The sequence below is a fragment of the Populus trichocarpa genome, chromosome 1 (genome assembly GCF_000002775.5).
Source record: "Populus trichocarpa isolate Nisqually-1 chromosome 1, P.trichocarpa_v4.1, whole genome shotgun sequence".
NCBI classification, from domain to species: domain Eukaryota; kingdom Viridiplantae; phylum Streptophyta; class Magnoliopsida; order Malpighiales; family Salicaceae; genus Populus; species Populus trichocarpa.
Window position 1 is genome coordinate 42,685,818 of NC_037285.2, and position 20,858 is coordinate 42,706,675.

General features: G+C 32.0%; 2 protein-coding genes across 3 annotated transcripts; both read left to right on the top strand.

Moving 5' to 3' along the window:
• The first annotated feature begins 539 nt into the window (after positions 1-539).
• On the top strand, positions 540-3,311 carry LOC18095587 (receptor-like protein 7). The gene has a single exon (XM_006370202.2). The coding sequence runs from the start codon at positions 540-542 to the stop codon at positions 3,309-3,311; it is 2,772 nt and encodes a 923-aa protein (XP_006370264.2).
• Positions 3,312-12,574: 9,263 nt separating this feature from the next.
• On the top strand, positions 12,575-18,551 carry LOC18095590 (uncharacterized). Of its 2 annotated transcripts, XM_024590543.2 has the most exons (13): positions 12,577-13,207; positions 13,719-13,831; positions 13,931-13,987; positions 14,083-14,178; positions 14,257-14,327; positions 15,083-15,125; positions 15,292-15,372; positions 15,485-15,544; positions 16,086-16,136; positions 16,328-16,425; positions 16,530-16,578; positions 16,984-17,028; positions 17,462-18,551. In XM_024590543.2, the coding sequence occupies exons 1-13, from the start codon at positions 12,826-12,828 to the stop codon at positions 17,945-17,947; spliced, it is 1,632 nt and encodes a 543-aa protein (XP_024446311.2). In that variant the 5' UTR covers positions 12,577-12,825; the 3' UTR covers positions 17,948-18,551. The 2 variants fall into 2 exon arrangements, with proteins under 2 accessions (XP_024446318.2, XP_024446311.2); XM_024590550.2 differs by lacking the exon at positions 16,086-16,136 and having other exon boundaries at positions 12,575-13,207.
• Positions 18,552-20,858: the final 2,307 nt, after the last annotated feature.

A 20,858-nucleotide genomic window follows, 5' to 3' on the forward strand; every position in this document is an offset into this window, starting at 1 on the left:
GAAAATTGATTTTTAAAAAAATTAAAAGGATCTAAATGGTATATATTACGTTATTTTTAAAGATCGAGTATCTAAGTGGATTTTTCATTCAATCTTTGGCACGCCACTTATGTTTGGTGCCTGTTTCAATTCGTAATTTTGTAAGTTTTTTATTTTTTTATTTTAAATTAATTTTTTATATTTTTAAATCATTTTAACGTGATGAAATCAAGTATAAATTTTAAAAAATATATTTTAAAAATCAACGTTACTATGGTAAGAAACACCCGGATGTACCATGGTCTTCATCAGGAATAATCGAATTAATTTGAAGACACAGAAGTCGTCATTTCTATTCCTGTGGAATCGAACCTCCTAGCGTATTGGTTGGTCCCATAAGTAGAATTGAATTAAAGTCGTCGTATGGGACAATGTACCAAATTTATTTCTTCTGATTTTGTATTCTTCACAGACACAATCAATGCCGTTGGTTTGCTATAAAAGGCTCTCAACTCCAACTTCTGAGTTAACAACAAAAAATTATCGACAGGAGCATCATTATGGCTTCACCATCGTATGGGCCTTTGTCATTCGTGTGCTTTTTGACACTATTGTTTCTTTTAATAAACACTGTGCAACCACTCTGTCATGGCGTTGAGAGATCTGCCTTGTTGCATTTCATGCAAAGCTTTTCCATCAGCAACAACGCTTCCATTAGTTCTTACGCTTATCCAAAGACTGCATCATGGAAGATCAGAGGAGAAAGCAGTGATTGTTGCTTATGGGATGGCGTCGAGTGTGATGAGGACACTGGCTATGTTATTGGCCTTGACCTCGGAGGTAGTTCTCTCCATGGTTCTATCAACTCCACAAGCAGCCTTTTTCAACTTGTTCACCTTCGAAGGCTTAACCTGGGGGGTAATGACTTCAATTATTCTCAAGTTCCATCTCGAATTGCCCTTCTCTCAAGTCTAACATACCTCAACCTTTCCAATTCTATGTTCTACGGCGAAATTCCCTTAGAAATCACAGAATTGTCTCACTTGACTTCTCTTGATCTTGGTCGAAATGTTGACTCATCTGCAAGAAACTTGTTAGAACTCGGAAGCTTCGACTTGAGAAGGCTAGCTCAAAACTTCACCGGGCTTGAGCAACTTGATCTCAGCTCGGTTAACATTTCTTCTACCGTGCCTGATGCCCTCGCAAATTTGTCTTCATTGACATTTCTCAATCTCGAGGACTGCAATTTACAGGGTCTAATTCCATCCTCCTTCGGTGATCTCACCAAACTAGGCTATCTAAATCTTGGACACAACAATTTTTCAGGTCAGGTTCCTCTTTCGTTGGCAAACCTAACCCAACTTGAAGTGTTATCTTTGTCTCAAAACAGTTTCATCTCCCCAGGTTTGTCTTGGCTAGGAAACCTAAACAAAATTAGAGCTTTACATCTTTCAGACATCAATTTAGTTGGTGAAATCCCTTTATCTCTTAGGAACATGACCCGAATTAGTCAATTACATCTCTCCAATAATCGATTAACAGGGAAAATTCCATTATGGATCTCGAACCTTACCCAGCTCACTCTCGTGCATCTTAGACACAATGAGTTGCAAGGTCCAATTCCAGAGTCTATGTCCAAACTTGTGAATCTAGAAGAGCTCAAATTGGAGTACAACCACTTGAGTGGCACTATAGAATTCAGCATGTTTGCTAGTCTCAAACACCTAACAATGCTCCAAATACGCCGTAACAATTTGACTGTGCTCACTAATATCAGTGATAACACTACACTTCCAAAGTTTAAGTATTTGGCATTAGGTGACTGCAACTTAAGTGAGTTTCCAGATTTCCTCAGGAGCCAAGATGAGTTGATCTACTTGCATCTAGGTCGCAACAGGATTCAAGGCCAAATACCGAAATGGCTAGGGGACATAGGTCACAAAACTCTCTCGATTTTGATTCTCCGAAACAATCTTTTCAGTGGCTTTGAGCAATCATGGGAGCTTTCTCTTTTGACGAAGCTACAGTGGCTAGAACTCGATTCTAACAAGCTTGAAGGTCAACTCCCGATTCCACCACCTTCCCTCATCGGTTATAGTATTTCAAATAACTCTCTGACAGGAGAAATTTTACCATCTCTGTGTAATTTGCGATCTCTTGGTTTCCTTGATTTGTCTTACAACAAATTGAGTGGCATGTTTCCAAACTGCTTAGGCGACTTCAGTGATTCGCTGCTTGTATTGAATCTATCAAACAATTTCTTCCATGGAAGAATTCCTCAAGCGTTCAGAGATGAAAGCAACTTGAGAATGATTGATCTAAGTCACAATCAACTGGAGGGTCAGCTGCCAAGATCATTAACAAATTGCAGGATGATGGAGATTTTGGATTTGAGTTACAATAGAATTAGCGACAAATTCCCATTTTGGTTGGCAAACCTTCCTGAGCTGCAGGTACTCATTTTGCGATCTAACCAATTCTTTGGATCAATAAAAAGCCCTGGTGCCATGTTAGAGTTTCGCAAGTTGCAAATCATTGACCTCTCCTACAACAATTTTACGGGTATCTTGCCATCAGAGTTCTTTCAGACCCTGAGAAGTATGAGATTCTCTGATCTTAAGGAGTTCACGTATATGCAGACAATCCATACTTTCCAGTTGCCCGTTTATTCCAGGGATTTTACTTACAGATACGAAATTAACTTGGCAAACAAAGGTGTGTATATGAAATATTGGCAGATCCCAAATGTGATTGCAGCCATTGACCTCTCAAGCAATGCATTCCAAGGGGATATTCCACAATCCATTGGGACACTTGAGAAGGTTAATGCGCTTAACCTTTCAAATAACCATCTCTCAGGTGACATCCCGTCAGTGTTGGGGAACCTCGCAAATCTTGAATCATTAGACCTTTCACAAAACATGCTCTCTGGAGAGATCCCTCAGTATTTGACGCAGCTCACATTCCTTGCATACTTCAATGTCTCTCATAATCAATTGGAGGGTCCTATACCACAAGGAAAACAATTTAATACTTTCGATAACAGTTCATACGAAGGTAACTCAGGACTGTACATGAAACATTTGCCAAAGAAATCCGAATGTTCTGAACCTCCACAGCATCCAAACTTGCCAAAACATCAAGGCTTCAATAATATTCTTCCAAAAGATATTGAATGGATAGCAGTTGTGATCGGATATGGAAGTGGACTTGTGGTAGGAGTGGTTGTTGGATTGAGAGTTTCCGCAAGAATACCTGAATGGTTTGTGAAGACGTTTGGAAGGACGCAAGGCAACCGAAGGAGAAGAGAGGTTAGGGGCGTGCGCCGTTGATTGGTTTTTCTTGTTTCTTTTTCCCTCTCCCTTTCCTTTCAGTTGGTGAAGGAATATATTTATGTACTTGTTCATTAAGAATTTAGCTTTGTTTTTCCTTTTTTGAAACTCCATTTAAAAGGGGAGCTGTCTGGAACTTCAGTTTTTATATCATTCCTCTTTGTATACACTCATTGTTAGAGTATTGACACTTTTCCTACGTACTCGATAAGGAAGGTCTGGTGTATGCCTATAGAGATATGCTTGTAATCTCAGTTGTGAAATCAAGAAAAAAAACATCAGTTTACAGAAACAAAAATGTACAATTTCCATCAAGGGGTCTTCAGACGAGCCCTTCCTTAATACAAAATAATAATAATAATACTGAAATAGAATTTCTTATGATTGAGAAAATGCATTATGTTTTCGACGTATCTTTCTTTTCTTCCCCTCTCCTCGATAGGATGATGATTCAGTGTTTACCTCGATATAAGCCAGAGTCTGTCAAGAGAGCCGAGACTAGTTCTGAAAGAATGAAATATGTTAACTGCCATGCTGAGGAAGGTGGTGGTGCGTACTAGTTGCATGGTGACATGCGCATCATCTAGTAAAGAAAGCCACTGTCGATGCCACAAAATATCCATGGGGTCCATTGACCTCGCTAGATTAGGAAGAAATTCTTACCTTTGCCATATATATATTTTGTGGATATATGGATGACTACTACGTTGTGGGCGAATTTATTTATTTTTTTAATTATAGAAAAGATATCAAGATAATACAAATATTTTTTTTAAAAAAAATTAAAATTTAATTCATTGATTTGAATGAATTTAATACTAAGTTAATTTAATAATAATATTAAAAAAATGTCAACAAAAAATAAAACAAAAAAAATGATTCAATGCAAAAATAGAATGATTGCCAATATTATGGAAATATATCTTTATAATATTCTTAAAATATCTCAATGATTTTATTTGTTAACAAAGTAAAAATAAAATAAGAATAGGATAATTGCATAGAAAGAAAAATGAAAAACAAAATGAATCTCAATTCTCAGCAAATAAAATGTCGAATTATAAATTAAAAAAAAAGAAAAAAGAAATTAACTCAATTCTATTTGAGTCATCACAAAGGTGAATTTTTAAAAATACTTTCTTCGAAAGAACCGGACATGATAATTTTTTTATCATCTGGCTTGAGAAAATATCAAATCAAATCTATAACCTAGTCGTGAGACCGAGATAACTCCGTGGAAAGTAGACTAAATAAAATCATGAAGTTTTATTCTTAAACCAACCTAATATTGAAGGGAAAAAATAAAAAAATAAAAAGAAAAGAAAAAAAGATCGGAGTCAAACCTGGTGAACTTACTGAATCCACGATTCAAGACATGATATCGAGATAACTCTACAGAAAGAAAATGTAAAAAAAAACAAAGAATACCAATTTTCAATAACAAATTCAATGATAATGGATGAAATTAAAAAAAATATGACTGAAGCCAACCTGGTCTAACCATCAGAGCTTATAACACAAATCACAGCATAAAAGGCAAAACAAAAAAAAATAACAACATAAAATTCCCAACCAACTAAAATAATTAGGAATAAGCTTAAAAAAAGATTTAAAAAAGGGATAAAAAAAGAAAAAGATATATAAATTTTTAAAAAAAAAGAGAACCAAATTAGATAAAAAAAAATCAAATCAAATCATAAATGATGAAATTGAAAAACAATTTCATTTAAGAAAAGGGTAAGAAAAACTAAAAAATAACAATAAAAAAATAAGGACCATATTTAATATAAAAATTAAATATCAATGGATAAAATTGCAAAAAAATAACTCGATAAATGAATCAAAACCAAATATATTGTAATCAAAAGAATGATAATCTAATTTGACTCAATAAACAAATAACTAGACTTCTTTGTTTTTTTGCAATGACTACCATATTTTTCTAGGAGGAGAGAGATAAAAGAGAGAGAAAAGAAAGAATGTTTGGTCAGAGCTCCATCGTCGGTCCTATGACAGCACGCACCTCACTACTGTGATGGGAGCGATGAGGTGCATTGAATGTCGTCCTAGATGGTGGCGTTCAGAGCTATTTTGACACTACACACACCACTCAAATAACATAGGTCGCCAACCACTAAAATATATATAATATTTTATATATATTAAAAGATCATATTACTGTTGTATAAAAATAACAAAAAATTCATAATAAAATAACTAAAATATATTTCTATCTAATGCTAAAAAAGCTATTTTTGTTAGGGTTGTTTTAATTTTGTTTTTATGTCACAAAAAGATTTGAAAACCCTGAAAAGCCAGGACAAACATAAGAAGATTCTGTTTATTATACATGAAAATTTCATTTGGTAAGAAAAATAAGAATACGATGCCATAGCCTTCAATCAAGTATAGCTCCTTTTGAACAAAAGAAAACAATTCATTAAAATTCTGGCATTAATTTCCAAATTCGCATGTTTGATCATGAACTTTGTAATTAAGATGTTAGTCCGTGGATTAATTAATATTTGAGGTTGTTCGTGTTTTCTTCTACCATCATTAATTATTGATAGAGACATAATTATTATTTAAAATTTTCCTTTTAGGACTTTCTGTTTGTATATTATTGTTTTAAAAAATAAATAAAAATTAACCAATAATGAGTTTTGAAAACTATATACCTCAACTCCCAAGAACCCCACTACCAGGCCCAACTATGTGTTACTCGATTGTATCTAGAGGTCTGAAATATGTAGGCTCGATGTTTGATGGTCAATGACTCAATTGCTTAGGGCAACAAAGAGTAGAGCTAGTTCCGTGTCATGGAAATTCTAGATTGAGCCTAGTTTAGTTTGCATGTAAAAGGTTATTTGGTATTAAAATGGATTAAAATAATATTTTTTATTATTTAAAATTTATTTTTAATATTAATATATTAAAATGATTTAAAAATATCAAAAATAATTATTTAAAGAAAATAAAAAAAGTTAATTTTTTTCAAAAAACAACTTCACCGCAAAAACAAAGTGCACATTACATATGATGGATTACAATAATTTATAATCTGCTATAGCTTCTTCTTTTTTTTTTAATTCTCCCCAAACATTTTTTTTCCTAACTAGTTTGATTCTCTATGCACTACAATGTGGGATGGAGCAGATTGTTTTCAACACTAAACAGGCGCAAGTGTTATTATAAATTTTTTTACCATTAAGAAAAAATTTAATTATAAACTAAAAAGTTTGTACGTGTATTTAAAAAAATAAATTTAAAAATATATATGCTAAAAAATATATCAAATATGTTGATTCCAATCATTATTTCTTAAAAAAAAAGGTTGAATATTTGTTTCGACTTGAAATTAGATCTCTAAAATTTTAATTAGTTTGAATTAATAAAATTCAATTTTATTTTTTCAAATTAAGCATTAATTCAATATCAAAACTTATTTTTAATATCACAAGAACCTCGTATAAAGCCAACCAAATAATAAATGAAACTCAATCACAAGTCAACTTAAGATAAAATGGTTAAATTAAAAATAAAAAAAAAGTCAAATGACAAAGAAAAAAAAAAAAAAAAAAAGAAAACACAATTCATAATTAGATTGTATATTTATTCTATGTTGCATTTACATTGTTTTTTTAATGTTTTTTTTTTTATCTTGTATTACCTTGCATGTTCATAATTCCAAATATTACTTCATTGTTTACCGAGTGTCAATTTTACTATAATTGTTAAATGAGAAACAAAAAGACTCAATTAAAAAAAGGGTGTGAATGAAAAAAAAAGACTCAATTATAAAAATATGAATAAAAAAAAGTTTAAAATGGTTCAATATTCATAATTCAAATATTATTTCATGATTTATAAAGCATTATTTTTTGCAGAATTGAATTACAATTGTTAAATAAAAAATAAAATTACTTAATAAAAAAAAGATGTAAATAAAATAAATAGACCTAGTAAAAGAAAAGGAGGAGGAGGGTGTGAATGGAAAAAAAAATTACGATTATTTACTATGAAAAATGTTTTCATCTCAAATCTCAAATCTTTTAATGTTTTTGTTAATTTCATTGTACATTAATTGAATGTTATATACTGTCCAAATACTAGCCAAAAACCCCTTAATTGATCCAAAAAAAAATTCATAAACGTGCCCTAAAATTCCCAACAGTTCCCAAATTCAAATTCGTCTTCTTATAGGCAATAATTAATCAATTATTGAAAGCTTTTGAAGTTGATTTGACTGATTATTATGGTAATCTAGATGAGTTAAAGAGAGCTGTTAACTATCATTAACATTAGCTGATTATTTATTGAATCAAATTTGTTCACAAGGACAAGATTGAAAGGAGAATTGGAAAATATATAAAAAATAGATGATGGGTTTAAAGTTATCATAAAAAATTATTTTAGTTTTTAAACTTTATAAATTACACCTATTTGGTTTTTTAATATTTTTTTCAATTTAATTTTAGTATAAGAGTTTATGTTTTAAATTTTTGGTCTCTGGTTTGAAATAGAAGAGGGAGCTTACTAGATTGCAACGGTAAAGAAAGAAAATCAATATTAACACAAATTTCAACTACCAAAATGGTCGATTTTGATGTCAATAGATTTCATTTCATGAGGGGAGTTCCACTTAAATGTTTTTTTACCTTCAAATTGCCTAAAAAATCAGATTTAAGCTCAGGAAGATTTTTTTATTTTGGGTTAATTTCAGGTTATTGTGTGATTTTTTTGGTTTTTTAAGATCATTTATGGGTTTGTCAAGATGTTTAGGTTTTTTTTTTCTTGGTGTGTAGATAAAAAAACACAAACTCTATTTTTTTTGTCACCACAGTAGCTGGGATTTATCGAAACCAGACAATGCATCATCTTGAATTTTTCTTTTTCAAAAAATATTAAGGTAGGCGACATGTAGTCTATCCTAATTGAGTTTTTTTTTTAAAAAGGGGCTCATGCGCTGACACTTTCTCTCTTATTCTTTACTTTTAGCTTTTTTTAAATAGTTTTTTTTATATTAGTTTGAATATGTTTATTTTTTGAAGAGATTATTCTAATTCATGTATAATTTTTTTTTATGTTTTATAATATAATTGAACTTTATTTTTAAAAATAAAAAATATTTATTTTTCTATAGTATTTCTGATAAGCGCAATATTGTGAGATATTTTTTTCTATTTAATTTTATTAATTCAAATGTGTGTGTATCTTTTTTATTATCATTTAATTAAAAAATAATAATTTTAATAAATAAAATTATTAAACACAAGAGTAAATAATATATTATAAAATCAAATATTTTTATTTATATCCGTTTCTCAACCCGAACAAGTGAATAGTGGTTTCTGCTGTAATTTAAGAAGAAGAGGAGAGAATTTGTTTACGAGGAGACATAGATGTATGATTCAGGATTGATTGTTAGTGTCATTGACAACATATTTATAAAGTTTTTTATGCTCAAAGGAACAATTAAACTAAAGAATTTAAAGGGCCAATCTCGCTTCATGTTAATTTTAACAATTAACTTTCATCTAGAAATTGCATTCATAAGAAGAAAGAATACATTAATTAATCCATCAAGAAACAAGGAAAATTCTTCTGCTGACAATTGAGAGTTAACAAAGAAGCATGTCGTTGCTTTTTCTTTCTGTTTGCTCTACTTCTTGCTCGCCATCTTCGTGATGGTGTTTCTCTAATCTTCTAGCTTAGACTGAGATCGATTTTCATCAAGAAAACAAGGAATCATGTCATCATACAGGATCTCGACAGAGAGGGCAGCTCTGATTCTTATCCAGCCATTGCATAAAACATCCTGAATGGAAAACATGTTTGCACGAGGAAAGAACGCAGCAGTTCTCCCCTTTCTGAAAATCATCCAAGCATATCACACATCCACTGCTAAAATTGACTGAGCTTTCATCGATTTGAACATAATATAATTTCAACATGGAAAGAGGAGCAGGTTCGAGTCTTCCAGTTACCTGCCCACTTTCAACATCATGAGGATGATGACGAGGATCTTGGTTACGGAGAGCATGGCGCCGATATTCTAAATGCCTCAAACAAAATTCTAACAGTAAATAAAATATCACGATCAATATCGCTGCAACAAGAACCATAATTATAAATAGTAGAGTAGGGAAGTGTTCATTGTTGCCAGAAGCAGAAGTAAAAGGAGCTTCTGTCATGGATATGAAACTGGTTAGTTTGTATATGATTCAGCATAAAATATTGTTAACTGTTTTGTACTGCTATATAAATATTGGTTATTTCAATAGCTGTAAGCCTTTTCCTCTCGGAAAACCACTCTCCTTGTCCTCCTCGGTTTACGACCTAGTTTGGGATTGCAGCTAGTGACAATGGCAACTTGACGAGAGAATTTTTGGCACACTTTTATACTGTTAAAAGGGAGATTAAAAGAATATGCCCCATGAATATATATATATATATATATATATATATATATATATATATATATAGAAGTTGTCTGTGACTCTGTGTATTGTTTTGTGTTGATTATGAGAGAAAGCGAGGTTGTGATGACCCAGAATCAAGCCCGTGATCCGTATGTAAATCAAGGCAAATCTAAGTTCATCTTGCGCAAGCTAAGCCTTGATTAGACCTGTAGAAATTCTAACAAAATCCAAAATATAAAACAAAACAATAATTATTTAAAAATCAATATAAAAATATTTGTGTATCTCATCCCATCGGTAAATAAAAATGCATTCGAATTTATATTCAAAATTGAAAAAGATAGAAAATTGTTTGGGGACCATTACCGAAACTTATTTTACATTCAATAAAAAATATTTTTTTTATATCATTTCACAGTAAATAAAAAAACTCGTTTTCGGTAGACTCTACCAAGTTAATTAATACAGTTAGAGAATATAAAGAAAAAAAATGCAAGTTTGAAAAAAAAAGTCAAGTTTTAATTGAAATTTACCTATCACTTGTTAGACAGACATGATGTAAAATCATCTCTGATGTATTTCACACTTTGTGGATCCATATAAAACATATAAGAATCAATGTCATATTTTGTTATTTTCACACTCGACAATAACAATAGTATAAGCAATAAAAAAACAGTATATTATTTCCACCCAAACCAATTATTAATAACAATACATTTTTATATAGACTCTTGAGATGGTATATATCAATTCTAATGAAAGGCCTACATAAAAAAAATAAAGGCTTCCTTTATCGTTTTCAAATAAACATACACATGTTTAAATTTTTATGGTGAATGCATATTTATTTTGTTTTATATGTTAAACCTTAAAAATATATTAAAACCCGGATTATATTGCTTTAGTAGTTAAATGTACCTAAAGAATCTTTTAGAAAGACTCCTTTTAACTTCCATCCACAAACTTTTTAGCCTTTTGTCATGGCTCTCAATCATTGTATTTTTTGTAGTTTAATCCTAAATTTATCATCTAAAATTGTTTCAAGTGATTGGAGATGTTTGGGTCAATACTAATTATTGGTAGCAATTGACTTTGTTATCAATGTTGAATTTACAATTTTTATACTTGTAGGTCAAATTCACTTATGCTTGTCCCTTAAAGACTTAATCATGAATGTTTTACTACCAAGAACGAGACAACCTTATATCCATCAATTAAAACCATAAGCCATACGAATGGTTTCAACCTTCTTTTTATGATTAATATGTCTTTTAACATGACATTCATGCTTCACCTCGTACTCTCACAAAATATCTTTAAAGTGTGTTTATATTACTAAAAATTTGATATTCTTCAAAATTTATTGAACCATCAACTGCAACTTTAAATCTCTTACATTTGAAATCAGTAATTGGATCCATTAATAATCTTTTTCCCCTCTTCTTGCCACTTTCCTCCTCATCAATACTATCAGATTGTTCACTGACTTATACGTCAATATCATCTTCATCACTACTTATCCTTCTTTCGTTATCAGAATCAGAGGCACCATACAAGATTTGACCAATAGAAAAATCAACTTGTAAGCTATCAATCCATTCATCCGTAGCTACATTATAAAATTCAAATCCTTTATCATTGGAATGAATATAATAATTGTCTACTTCATTATCATCATTAGAATCCATGTAAACTCTAACATTAACATAACATCAGTATCAATGCTCATTTTAAAATTCATTCCTTCTTTCATCCCAACACTCATTTAAGTGCTCATTTTAGCACTCATTTTATTCTTCATTTCAGCACCAACTTTAGCACCACACCTATTTCAACACTCATATTAGATCAATACCAGAACATCAAACATCACTACCACTAACATCATCACCTATTTCAATACCCATTTTAGCACCCATATTAAGATTTTTCTCTCCATCACCACCAACATCTAAATTAGAACTTTCTTCCCCCAATAAGCATACCACTTTATCAACATCATCATCATGTGCATCAAAATATTTGGTTCTGGGTGGCCTGTTATTTTCAGGATTGTCTAAATAGCACCTCGACATTTTCATTATTAGAGATTAGCTGTTAGATCAACATCATCATATAAATGCACCTTATCTTTACCTTTATGCATATAAAATACCTGTAAGGTCGAAGCATCATCTAATATTTTGTTGCCTTTGCCATTCCTTGTGCAAATCTATGCACTATATCAAATATTTTCTTACATGTGAATAATATGTCTATGCAAGAAATGTAGTTAGAGTTGTAATTTTTTTTTTGACATATGATGAATTCTTATCATACACAAATATATTAGGCATTTTGTATCTTGCATGATTTATAGAAGTTATAGAAAAGTAACACATAAATAATAGTAAAAAATATAAAACAATGACTAATAAGAGAAGATTATAGCCACTAGATTTTACTAATTAATGCATATTGGTTTATGAATGCATTTTTTATTACTTTATAATTAGGCATTTCACTGTGAAGTAGGAAGTTTAACAATAATATTAAAAAAGATTCAGAAGACTGTTGTAAATATAAATAAAGAGGTTAGAGAAATATGTTATTTTCTTATCCACTATATAATTCTCTAAACTATGTAGTTAGTGTTTATTTTTGTAGTGTACCATATCCTTTAAAGAATTATTATTATTATTATTATTTATTTTTTTATATCATTTTAGCATAGTAATATTAAAAATAATTTTTATTAAAATTTTTATTTTAATATATTTAAAAAAAAAAAACAATATTACAGTCTAAAACACTGGATCAGTGCCTACGAACAAAAATTGCTCATTAACTAGAAAAAGGAAAGAAGTAAAATTCAGATGACTACTACTACTTCATGCACGGTAAAACCCTAGTTAGTTCCAGAACAAGAACAGCACCCATGTTGGTGTCCATCTCTACTTTCTACCTTCCCCATATATAACCCTACAAAACTATTCAAAACCCCAGCAAACAAAAACCCTATCATTGTTTTCCCTTTCACTGCCACAACAAAACCCAACTCCAAAACTCTTCTCCCCTGTTTTTATTTTTCAATAAAGTTATTCCCACCTATGGAATCCCCAGTTCAAGCCCAAGCAATTCCTCTTTACGAAACCCTAACCCTAACCCCACTTTCTCCTTCACCCACTGCCACTCCAATTCGATCGCCGCTGTCCGATCCTCTCCAACCCTACTCTGTATTCCGCAATGAGATTTCTCTCTCCGCCTTCAATTCTGCTGCTGCTGCGGAATCTGCTGCACCTGATTTCTTCTCTCTTGATGTTGGAAGCGGTGATGAGGAGGAGTTGGAGCTGAAGACGCCTGTTAATGGAGAGGCTAAGGGGAAGAGGAAAGCGGAGGTGGAGACGGAGAACTTGCCGGAACCAATGACGGAGAGCGTGTGGTTTAGAGGGGATAGTAAATTTAGGAGTCCGATGTTACAGTTACATAAAGGTATACCTTGATGATATTGGACAAAGGAGTGCTTTTTAGTTTTTTCTTTCTTTTTGTTGATTTAATTTGTGGGTTCGTCCTACTAATTCTTGTTATTGTGTGTGAAAAGTTGATTTCTTGCACATTAATTCTTTAGATATATTGTGGTTATGGAGGAAATATGAGTACTTTTCATATTCATTGATTTAATTTGACTCTAGTAGTATCTTAAAATCTGGATGGTACCACAATATTGGTTAATTTCGATTCCCTCTTGAGCAAAAAATAAAATAAAATAAAACAGAGCGAAAACTATAATCTCTTCAAGAATTTGTTGGCCTTAATTATGGAAGTCCAGTGTGGGTGACAATGTGGGTATGCTAAATTTTTATGTGTAGCTTACTTGGAATGTTTAAATTTGTGAACTTTTCATGTGATGTTTGGAATATGTTTTAGCTTCTTTTTAGTTTTTTGAGAAATTCTGGTCAACGAGCATTTATAGTGAGCTCATATCTGATGGTGGGTGATGCAGAGATAGTGGATTTCTGTGATTTTCTGTCACCAACTCAGGAGGAACAAGCTTCACGTGCTGAAGCTGTACGATGTGTTTTTGATGTTATTAAATATATATGGCCCAATTGTAAGGTAATTCTTAGTTCCCCTCTCTCTTTCTCACTCACCCACACAATTTCTTTGTAGAAGCATAAAAGCTAGTAAAATTGCGTTGCTGTGTTTGCTTTGTAGGTGGAAGTTTTTGGTTCGTTTAGGACAGGACTTTATCTTCCAACCAGTGACATTGATGTACGTATAATGTGACATTTGTTAAGAATTTACTGTGGAATACTGCTGACTAATCAACTGAAACAAAAGCTTTTGTTAAATGCTATTGATTGTAGGTTGTGATTCTGGGTTCAGGACTAAAAAGCCCACAGATTGGTTTAAACGCTCTTTCCAGGGCCTTGTCTCAGAAGGGCGTTGCAAAGAAGATACAGGTATGCCTCCATCAACAGTTGGAGTACTATTGCTGCCAAAAAAACAAAGGTCTATTGTGCTCTCTTTTATTGTCTTAGGTGATAGCGAGGGCTCGTGTGCCCATTGTTAAATTCGTTGAAAAGAGAAGTGGTGTTTCCTTTGATATAAGGTCTGTCTATTTATCATTTGTATTTCCATTTCCTAGTTTGATTTTCTCCTTGCAATGTTTTGAGATTAATTTTTTTTCTCAAGGTTTGTAGTCCATTTCAATCCTTATTGAATTGATTCCTCTGAATAATTGTCCAAATGCATTTCAAAGAAAAAAAGGAGATGAGATGTAAAGGGGGGATTGCTTATACTGTGTTCTAGTAGTTACAATGTAGTTATTTTTTTAGTGTGGGTTTGGTAAATTAGCTTTCTTATTGGTTCAATTATTGGGTGATTTTATAAATAAATAAATAAAGGAAATCCAATACTGAACTATGATTGAGGGACTTGGTCTAGATAGAATTTTAGTCAGTAGCTTTGGGTTTAAACTTGCATGACACATGGGGGGAAGCCAAATGAGAAACTGAAATTATGAGATGCTCTATGAAGGCTGATCATTATAAGATGCTTAATTTGTAGCCCGGGTAAGTGCATATAGAGATTGTCATAAAGAAATTCTACATACTTTAGCTAATAAATGTTTTAAGGAATATTTTATACTACACTTAATTAAGCAAAGATGCCCTTCTTTTTTTCTCCGAACTTTTTATTTGACATATCAATTTTGTAAAATCTTTGTATTTTGTGTTTCATTTATATTATGGTTCGGGAGCTGTATATACAATCTGTAGGTTTTATCTCTTTGTCAGCTAAATTTCTGACTACATTCTGCATTGCTTGTTTTGGAAACTGATCAATGTTTTTTGTGGATCTCAGTTTTGATGTGAACGGTGGACCCATAGCTGCTGAGTTTATCAAGGTTTGTTGTCTGTGTTCTTCCTTTCTGATATTTCGTTCTTTATGATGTGAGTAACAAGTATAACAATCATCTCACTTTCTCTAAACATGTACACACGCACCCTTTTTTTAATTGCTGGTGTGTATAAAAGTAGTTTGAAGTCAAAGCTAAATGTTGTTTCTTTCAGAATGCAATATCCAAGTGGCCTGAACTACGACCATTATGTTTGATTTTGAAAGTATTCCTACAACAAAGAGAACTCAACGAGGTATATATCTGTATACCAGCCATCTAATAGCATTCTCATAGATGTCAACACTTTATTCTCAATCATTGTATTTTTTTGTTTGCCTGATTCAAGTTTTCTTTAAAACATGCAGGTATACTCTGGCGGCATAAGTTCTTATGCTCTGCTTGCCATGCTTATGGCAATGTTGCAGGTAATGAATTAAACCTTTGAATGAATTCTTCATCTGCATTCTAGCTTGCATGCATGCGCACATTGTTGCCAGTTAATCCGTTAATTCCCTACTATTCATATGCTGTAAGATGCCAAAACAATGGTGAGTTTATCAAAGCTATTGAAATGATGGCGATCAGGAAGATCTTGTATTTGGTCAAGCTGTGAATGTAAAATGAAGAGATTACATATTGTATTTCTAATAAGACAGAAAATATACCTCAAATGCTACCATGTTTCATCTCAGCTGAGGTTTGGATGCTTGACAGACCACTTTCTGGAGTTTATTTCAGATAAGATAGGACATTTCTTCCTTCTTGTTAGAGCTTTCTTGCATTTGACCTCTAGAGAGCTTTCTACTTGTATGAGGGCAAATGAGTTTTTCTATGGTTTATTGATATGATAGAATCATGCTTCTTACAAACAATTTAAAGTATCTCGATGTTTCCCTTGGCATGTTACCATTTCCTTTTCTCATCAAACAATATTGCCACTGCCTCATGACATTTTTGATGCTACAGAATCATAGGGAGTGCCAGGCTTCTCTAGAACGTAATTTGGGGCTTCTCTTGGTACGTTTTTTCAAGCCCTTGTTCAGCACAATGTAACTTCAAGATAGCATGGTGTTCATGATGCAGTTGATATGTTCTTTGTTTTATTTTTATTCTTGTAAACTTAATTGGAGAATATATGAACCCTTTAATTTTGGGGGGTAACAGTTTGTAGACTTCTATATTCTTACTAGTCTGTTTTTGGAAAGCAGATACACTTTTTTGATTTTTATGGACGCAAATTGAACACCACAAATGTTGGTGTATCTTGCAAGGGGACTGGGACATTCTTTTCAAAGCGTACCAAAGGGTAAAGGAAAAGCAAGGCTTTTAGGATTGAAAATTTTTATTTTTTCTTTTAGCTTGCAGTTATTAAAAATATTACGTTTGATCTTACCTCATTTTCTGTTTTAGGTTTATGAACAATGGACGGCCATTTCTCATTGCAATTGAAGACCCACAGGTTGACTTTCTTTACTAAGATGTGACATTTCCATATATTAATTGACTATTAAGCAAATCAAAGAGTGGGATTGATTTGTTGCCTCAAAAAATTATTGATATGATTTTTTAATTACATCTTTTACTGCTTTCTGTGGGTGTTGGATGCATCTCTAGAGCTAAATATAGGATTCCCAAGCATTCCCCAGGAAAGACCGGGTCCTGTCTTAGCTATTACAAGTTCACACTTGGTTTTGCCTTTGTATTCTGGTTTATGGGCATGCATTTCTGAACCCTTTTCCAGAATATTGAGATTGGGATCAGACTGTACAATTAAAAAAAATAAAAATTGGAGACCTTTTCCCAAAAAGCGGTCATTATTTTGTTTCTGTTTGATGAACTAAAACTGTTTATTTATGATGAATAGGCACCAGAGAATGACATTGGCAAGAATTCATTCAATTATTTCCAGGTTTGTTCACTGTTATAATATTATTTTTGCTTGCTTTTCATCACTTTCACTGCACTAGGAATAAAGGTTTTTGACGGAAAGGTTCATTTTAGTTTAAATGTGGGGGCAGCATTCCAAAATCTTGTTTGTATTTAATATATTTCATAACATTTTGAGTTCTAACTTACCTATTTTTTATATCCTCAGTTTGATTTACCAAGTACCCTAGATGAATTGCTTTAGCTTTGAGTTATGCTGGGTGGGTCGTAGCACTTCACCTCTCTTAACAAGTTTCAACTAATCGGGTTGTTGCATTAGATGGGATGAGAAACTTGTGTGACTCATACCATCCTTTTGCTTCCATCAAATGAATCAAATTGATAATATAAAAAGCTTTGAATTTCTTTTGCTATTCTAAATTTTACTGAAAGTCCTTTTACCATCCATATTGCAGATTAGATCTGCTTTTGCAATGGCTTTTACAACCTTGACAAATCCGAAGACCATCCTAAGCTTAGGACCCAACAGGAGCATTCTTGGTACCATAATTAGACCTGACCCAGTTTTGCTGGAACGCAAAGGAGGGAAAAATGGAGAGGTAACTTTTAGCAGCTTGCTGCCTGGAGCTGGGGAGCCCTTGCAGTCAAATTATGGACAACAGGAAATTTTGTGCAATTGGCAGTTGGATGATGAAGAAGAAGCATTACCACGAGGAGGCGGGGATGCTGGAGATGGTAGTGCACATTCCTCTGGAAAGAAGAGGAAAGCTTCTTCTAAAGAGAAGTCTCGGAAGAAAAAGTCGAAAGAAAATGGTGACATTGGGAAGGTGAGACATGATGAAAGTGGCTCAAAGAAAGAGAAGTCAACAAAGAAGAAACAGCGATGGAGAAAAAATGATAGCTCCAAGGGTTTTGCCAGTCACGCTGCTGGGTCTTCATAGATTTGTTAAAAACATAAACATATCTTTGGCAGGCTGGATGAACGAGTCAGGCATGGCTGATGCAGTTCCTTCTCACCTATGAATGGTTTACTGCAACTACAACAATCATCTAACATTCTGCCTCAAGACTGCTAAAGACTGCTTGGGATGGCATGCTGTCTGATTGAAAGTAGCATCTGAAGCAAATTACTGGCTTTAAGGTGGTTGCGGCTCCTCCCATCTCTGAAACATTGTGTCTTGTGATTGGCCAGTATTTGACTTTTGTACTATACTAATACAGAAGTATAGAGCCAAGTTCAACGAACAGGAATAGTGGATGTGTAATTGAATCCAATTTCCTGAGTCGTACAACATCAAAGTCTCAGAACTTGAAAACAGGCCAGATGGATCTAATAATTTTGACACCGTTTGGAGCCTCCATGTTTGCTATGAAGGGAGGAGCTGCTTGTGGCGTTTAAGTTTGAATGCCGAGCACCCATGCCGTCTGATAAATGACAATAGGGCTGCTTGTATTTTTTTATTTTTGTTTTTATTTAACAGAGTAGTGGTTAATTGTATCCCTATTAATTGATTGATTTATGAGCTCCAGCCTTGTTTTCTGCTACATTCCCGCATAGTGACCCATGATTCGCTGGTTCAAATCCAAACTCTGCAGCAGCGATACCAGGTTGGCTGTTCACTATCGGCTATGAAATGCGAAGGTATCTCTTTGCCTATAAAACCTTTTCTTACACTACTATTTCCACATCAATAATAGAAGAGAAGATTGAGAGGCTGTCATTGTTTGCGTTTAATATTATGTTACTGAGCATTTTAAAAGTGTTTGATATATATAAAAAATTAAATTAGTGTTTTTTCAGTGTTTTTTTGATAATTTTGATGTGTCAATATCAAAAATAAAAAAAATTATTTTGATATATTTTTAAATAAAAAATAATTTTATTTATACCATGAATTAGATGTAATAACTTACAATATCATCCTTTTAGCCATTATAGTTGTAGAAAACACTAAAGGGCGTCGACATATCACTATGCTCCACGCCACACCATTGTTCGCCAATATATAATTCATCATGAATTGCTATAGTGAATTTTTTTTTTCATTTTAGTTATTAATAGTTTTTCTCTCCTTGATTAAGTCCTTTTTATGGTTATGGTCAACTGACTCTCAATTGATGTCAATTTAGCCCACTATTCATGGATTTTTTTCGATAAAAGGAGTTTTTTTTAGATGTTATTTTGGTTTTTTCATCAATTGAGATAATAAATCTCAGCTCAAGAAAGTTTTGGTTTTAGATTGATTTTGAATTTTTGTATTGATTTTTTCAATGGTAGATAAAGATGTTTTGGGTAAAAAAAATGAAAAAATTCACTGCATATTGAAAGGAGCAAGTGATGTGTCATTTATTTTTTTATTATCATATTATCTCTTAACTAAAAAAAAATTAAGTTTAAGCCTATATGTTTTTGGCCATCCAGGCTAGGCCAGAGTGTCCGGGTTGGTGGTTTTTTTGTCCTTTGATTTTTTTTATTGGTTTATTTTTTTTTTACTAATTTTATCCTTTAATGTTTGTTTTTTATTGAATTTTTGTATTGGCTTTTTTCTTTTCAATTTTAACTCTAACACATTTTTTTTTTAATGTAATTCAATTTAATTTAATACCATTTAGTTTTTACTTAATTTACAAATAAAATTTCAATGTTTTTTTTATGTTTTTTATGATATTATGAGGCATTGTTATTTATGTATAGCTCTATTTAATTTTTTTTCTTTAATTTTTATTCAATCTCTTTCTTAAGTGTGTTTTTTATTATCATTTTATTAAATAAATATTAATTTCAAGAAATAAAATTATTAAACACAATCGAGGACCTATCTATATTGTGAGATTAAATTTCTTGATTTATAACAATCTCTTGATTTTTTCAGTTTGGGTTTTAGTTATTGTTGATTTTTGTATGTTTATAGGCACAAATGATTTCTTATTTATTTAATTAAATGCATGCATCAACTTTTTAATTTACGGTTATGATTTTTTATGTCAAAAATATACTTCTAAAAAAAACAGGGTCTTTAATGGTCATTGCTCATATGAAAGTGAAACAATTTTTTTTTTGGTTTTAATTGTACCTTTCAATTGCCTAATTAGATGGAATTAGTGTTGCAATTATTGTAGAAGTACTAAATAAAAAAAAAGGGACTAAACTTTAAAACATGGAGAACAATAAGTCTAATTTGAAATCTATGCCAATGTTTATTTCGATCCATAAGTTTTTTTTTTGTCCCTAGTAATAGAGAGACTCGATGAAAATGATAATAAAAAGAGAAAGTGGTTGGTTGTCGTGACTCAAGCCATAAAAGTGATCAAGTTTGGTGCTTAAATGTTTCATTCGACGAAGGAGTGGGGAATTAAATGGTGGTGGTTATTGGCTGTCACATTGCTCAAAAAAATAGATCGGAGCTTGGAAAGATTTGGGATCTTAGGTTGATTTTTCATTTTTTGATGAATTTTTGGCAACTTTAGGAGCATAAGTTTGTTGAGTTGTGTATTGTAACATCCTCGTTAGCAAAATCATTATATCATCATTTTCTTTCACATTTAAACATGCATAATTTAATAAGTGAAGGGAGCATGCAAACGTCAGGAATTCAAACACAAAATAGTACAATCTTGTATTACGACATCTAATATAAATAGAATATTATTACAATTTAAGTTACATAATTACCCAAAAAAAAACCAAAATACATAGATGTTTTCTTAAATTCATGATTCATACAAAAGGGAACGACCTAAATACTACTCCTGATGTGGGTGGGAAGGACATACAATTTCATAGTTTTTAAAATAATATAGTAAGGATAAATATAGCTGAGAAGGAAAAATTATACAATACTAGCACATATA

What these genes read in the sequence shown, in the direction of transcription:
- LOC18095590 (XM_024590543.2), top strand. Translation starts at nt 12,826, where the DNA reads ATGGAATCCCCAGTTCAAGCCCAAGCAATTCCTCTTTACGAAACCCTA. An exon ending in TTTTCAAAGCGTACCAAAGG is followed by an intron (nt 16,426 to 16,529) that starts GTAAAGGAAAAG and finishes TTTCTGTTTTAG; the next exon opens with GTTTATGAACAATGGACGGC. An exon ending in ATTCATTCAATTATTTCCAG is followed by an intron (nt 17,029 to 17,461) that starts GTTTGTTCACTG and finishes TCCATATTGCAG; the next exon opens with ATTAGATCTGCTTTTGCAAT.
- LOC18095587 (XM_006370202.2), top strand. Translation starts at nt 540, where the DNA reads ATGGCTTCACCATCGTATGGGCCTTTGTCATTCGTGTGCTTTTTGACA.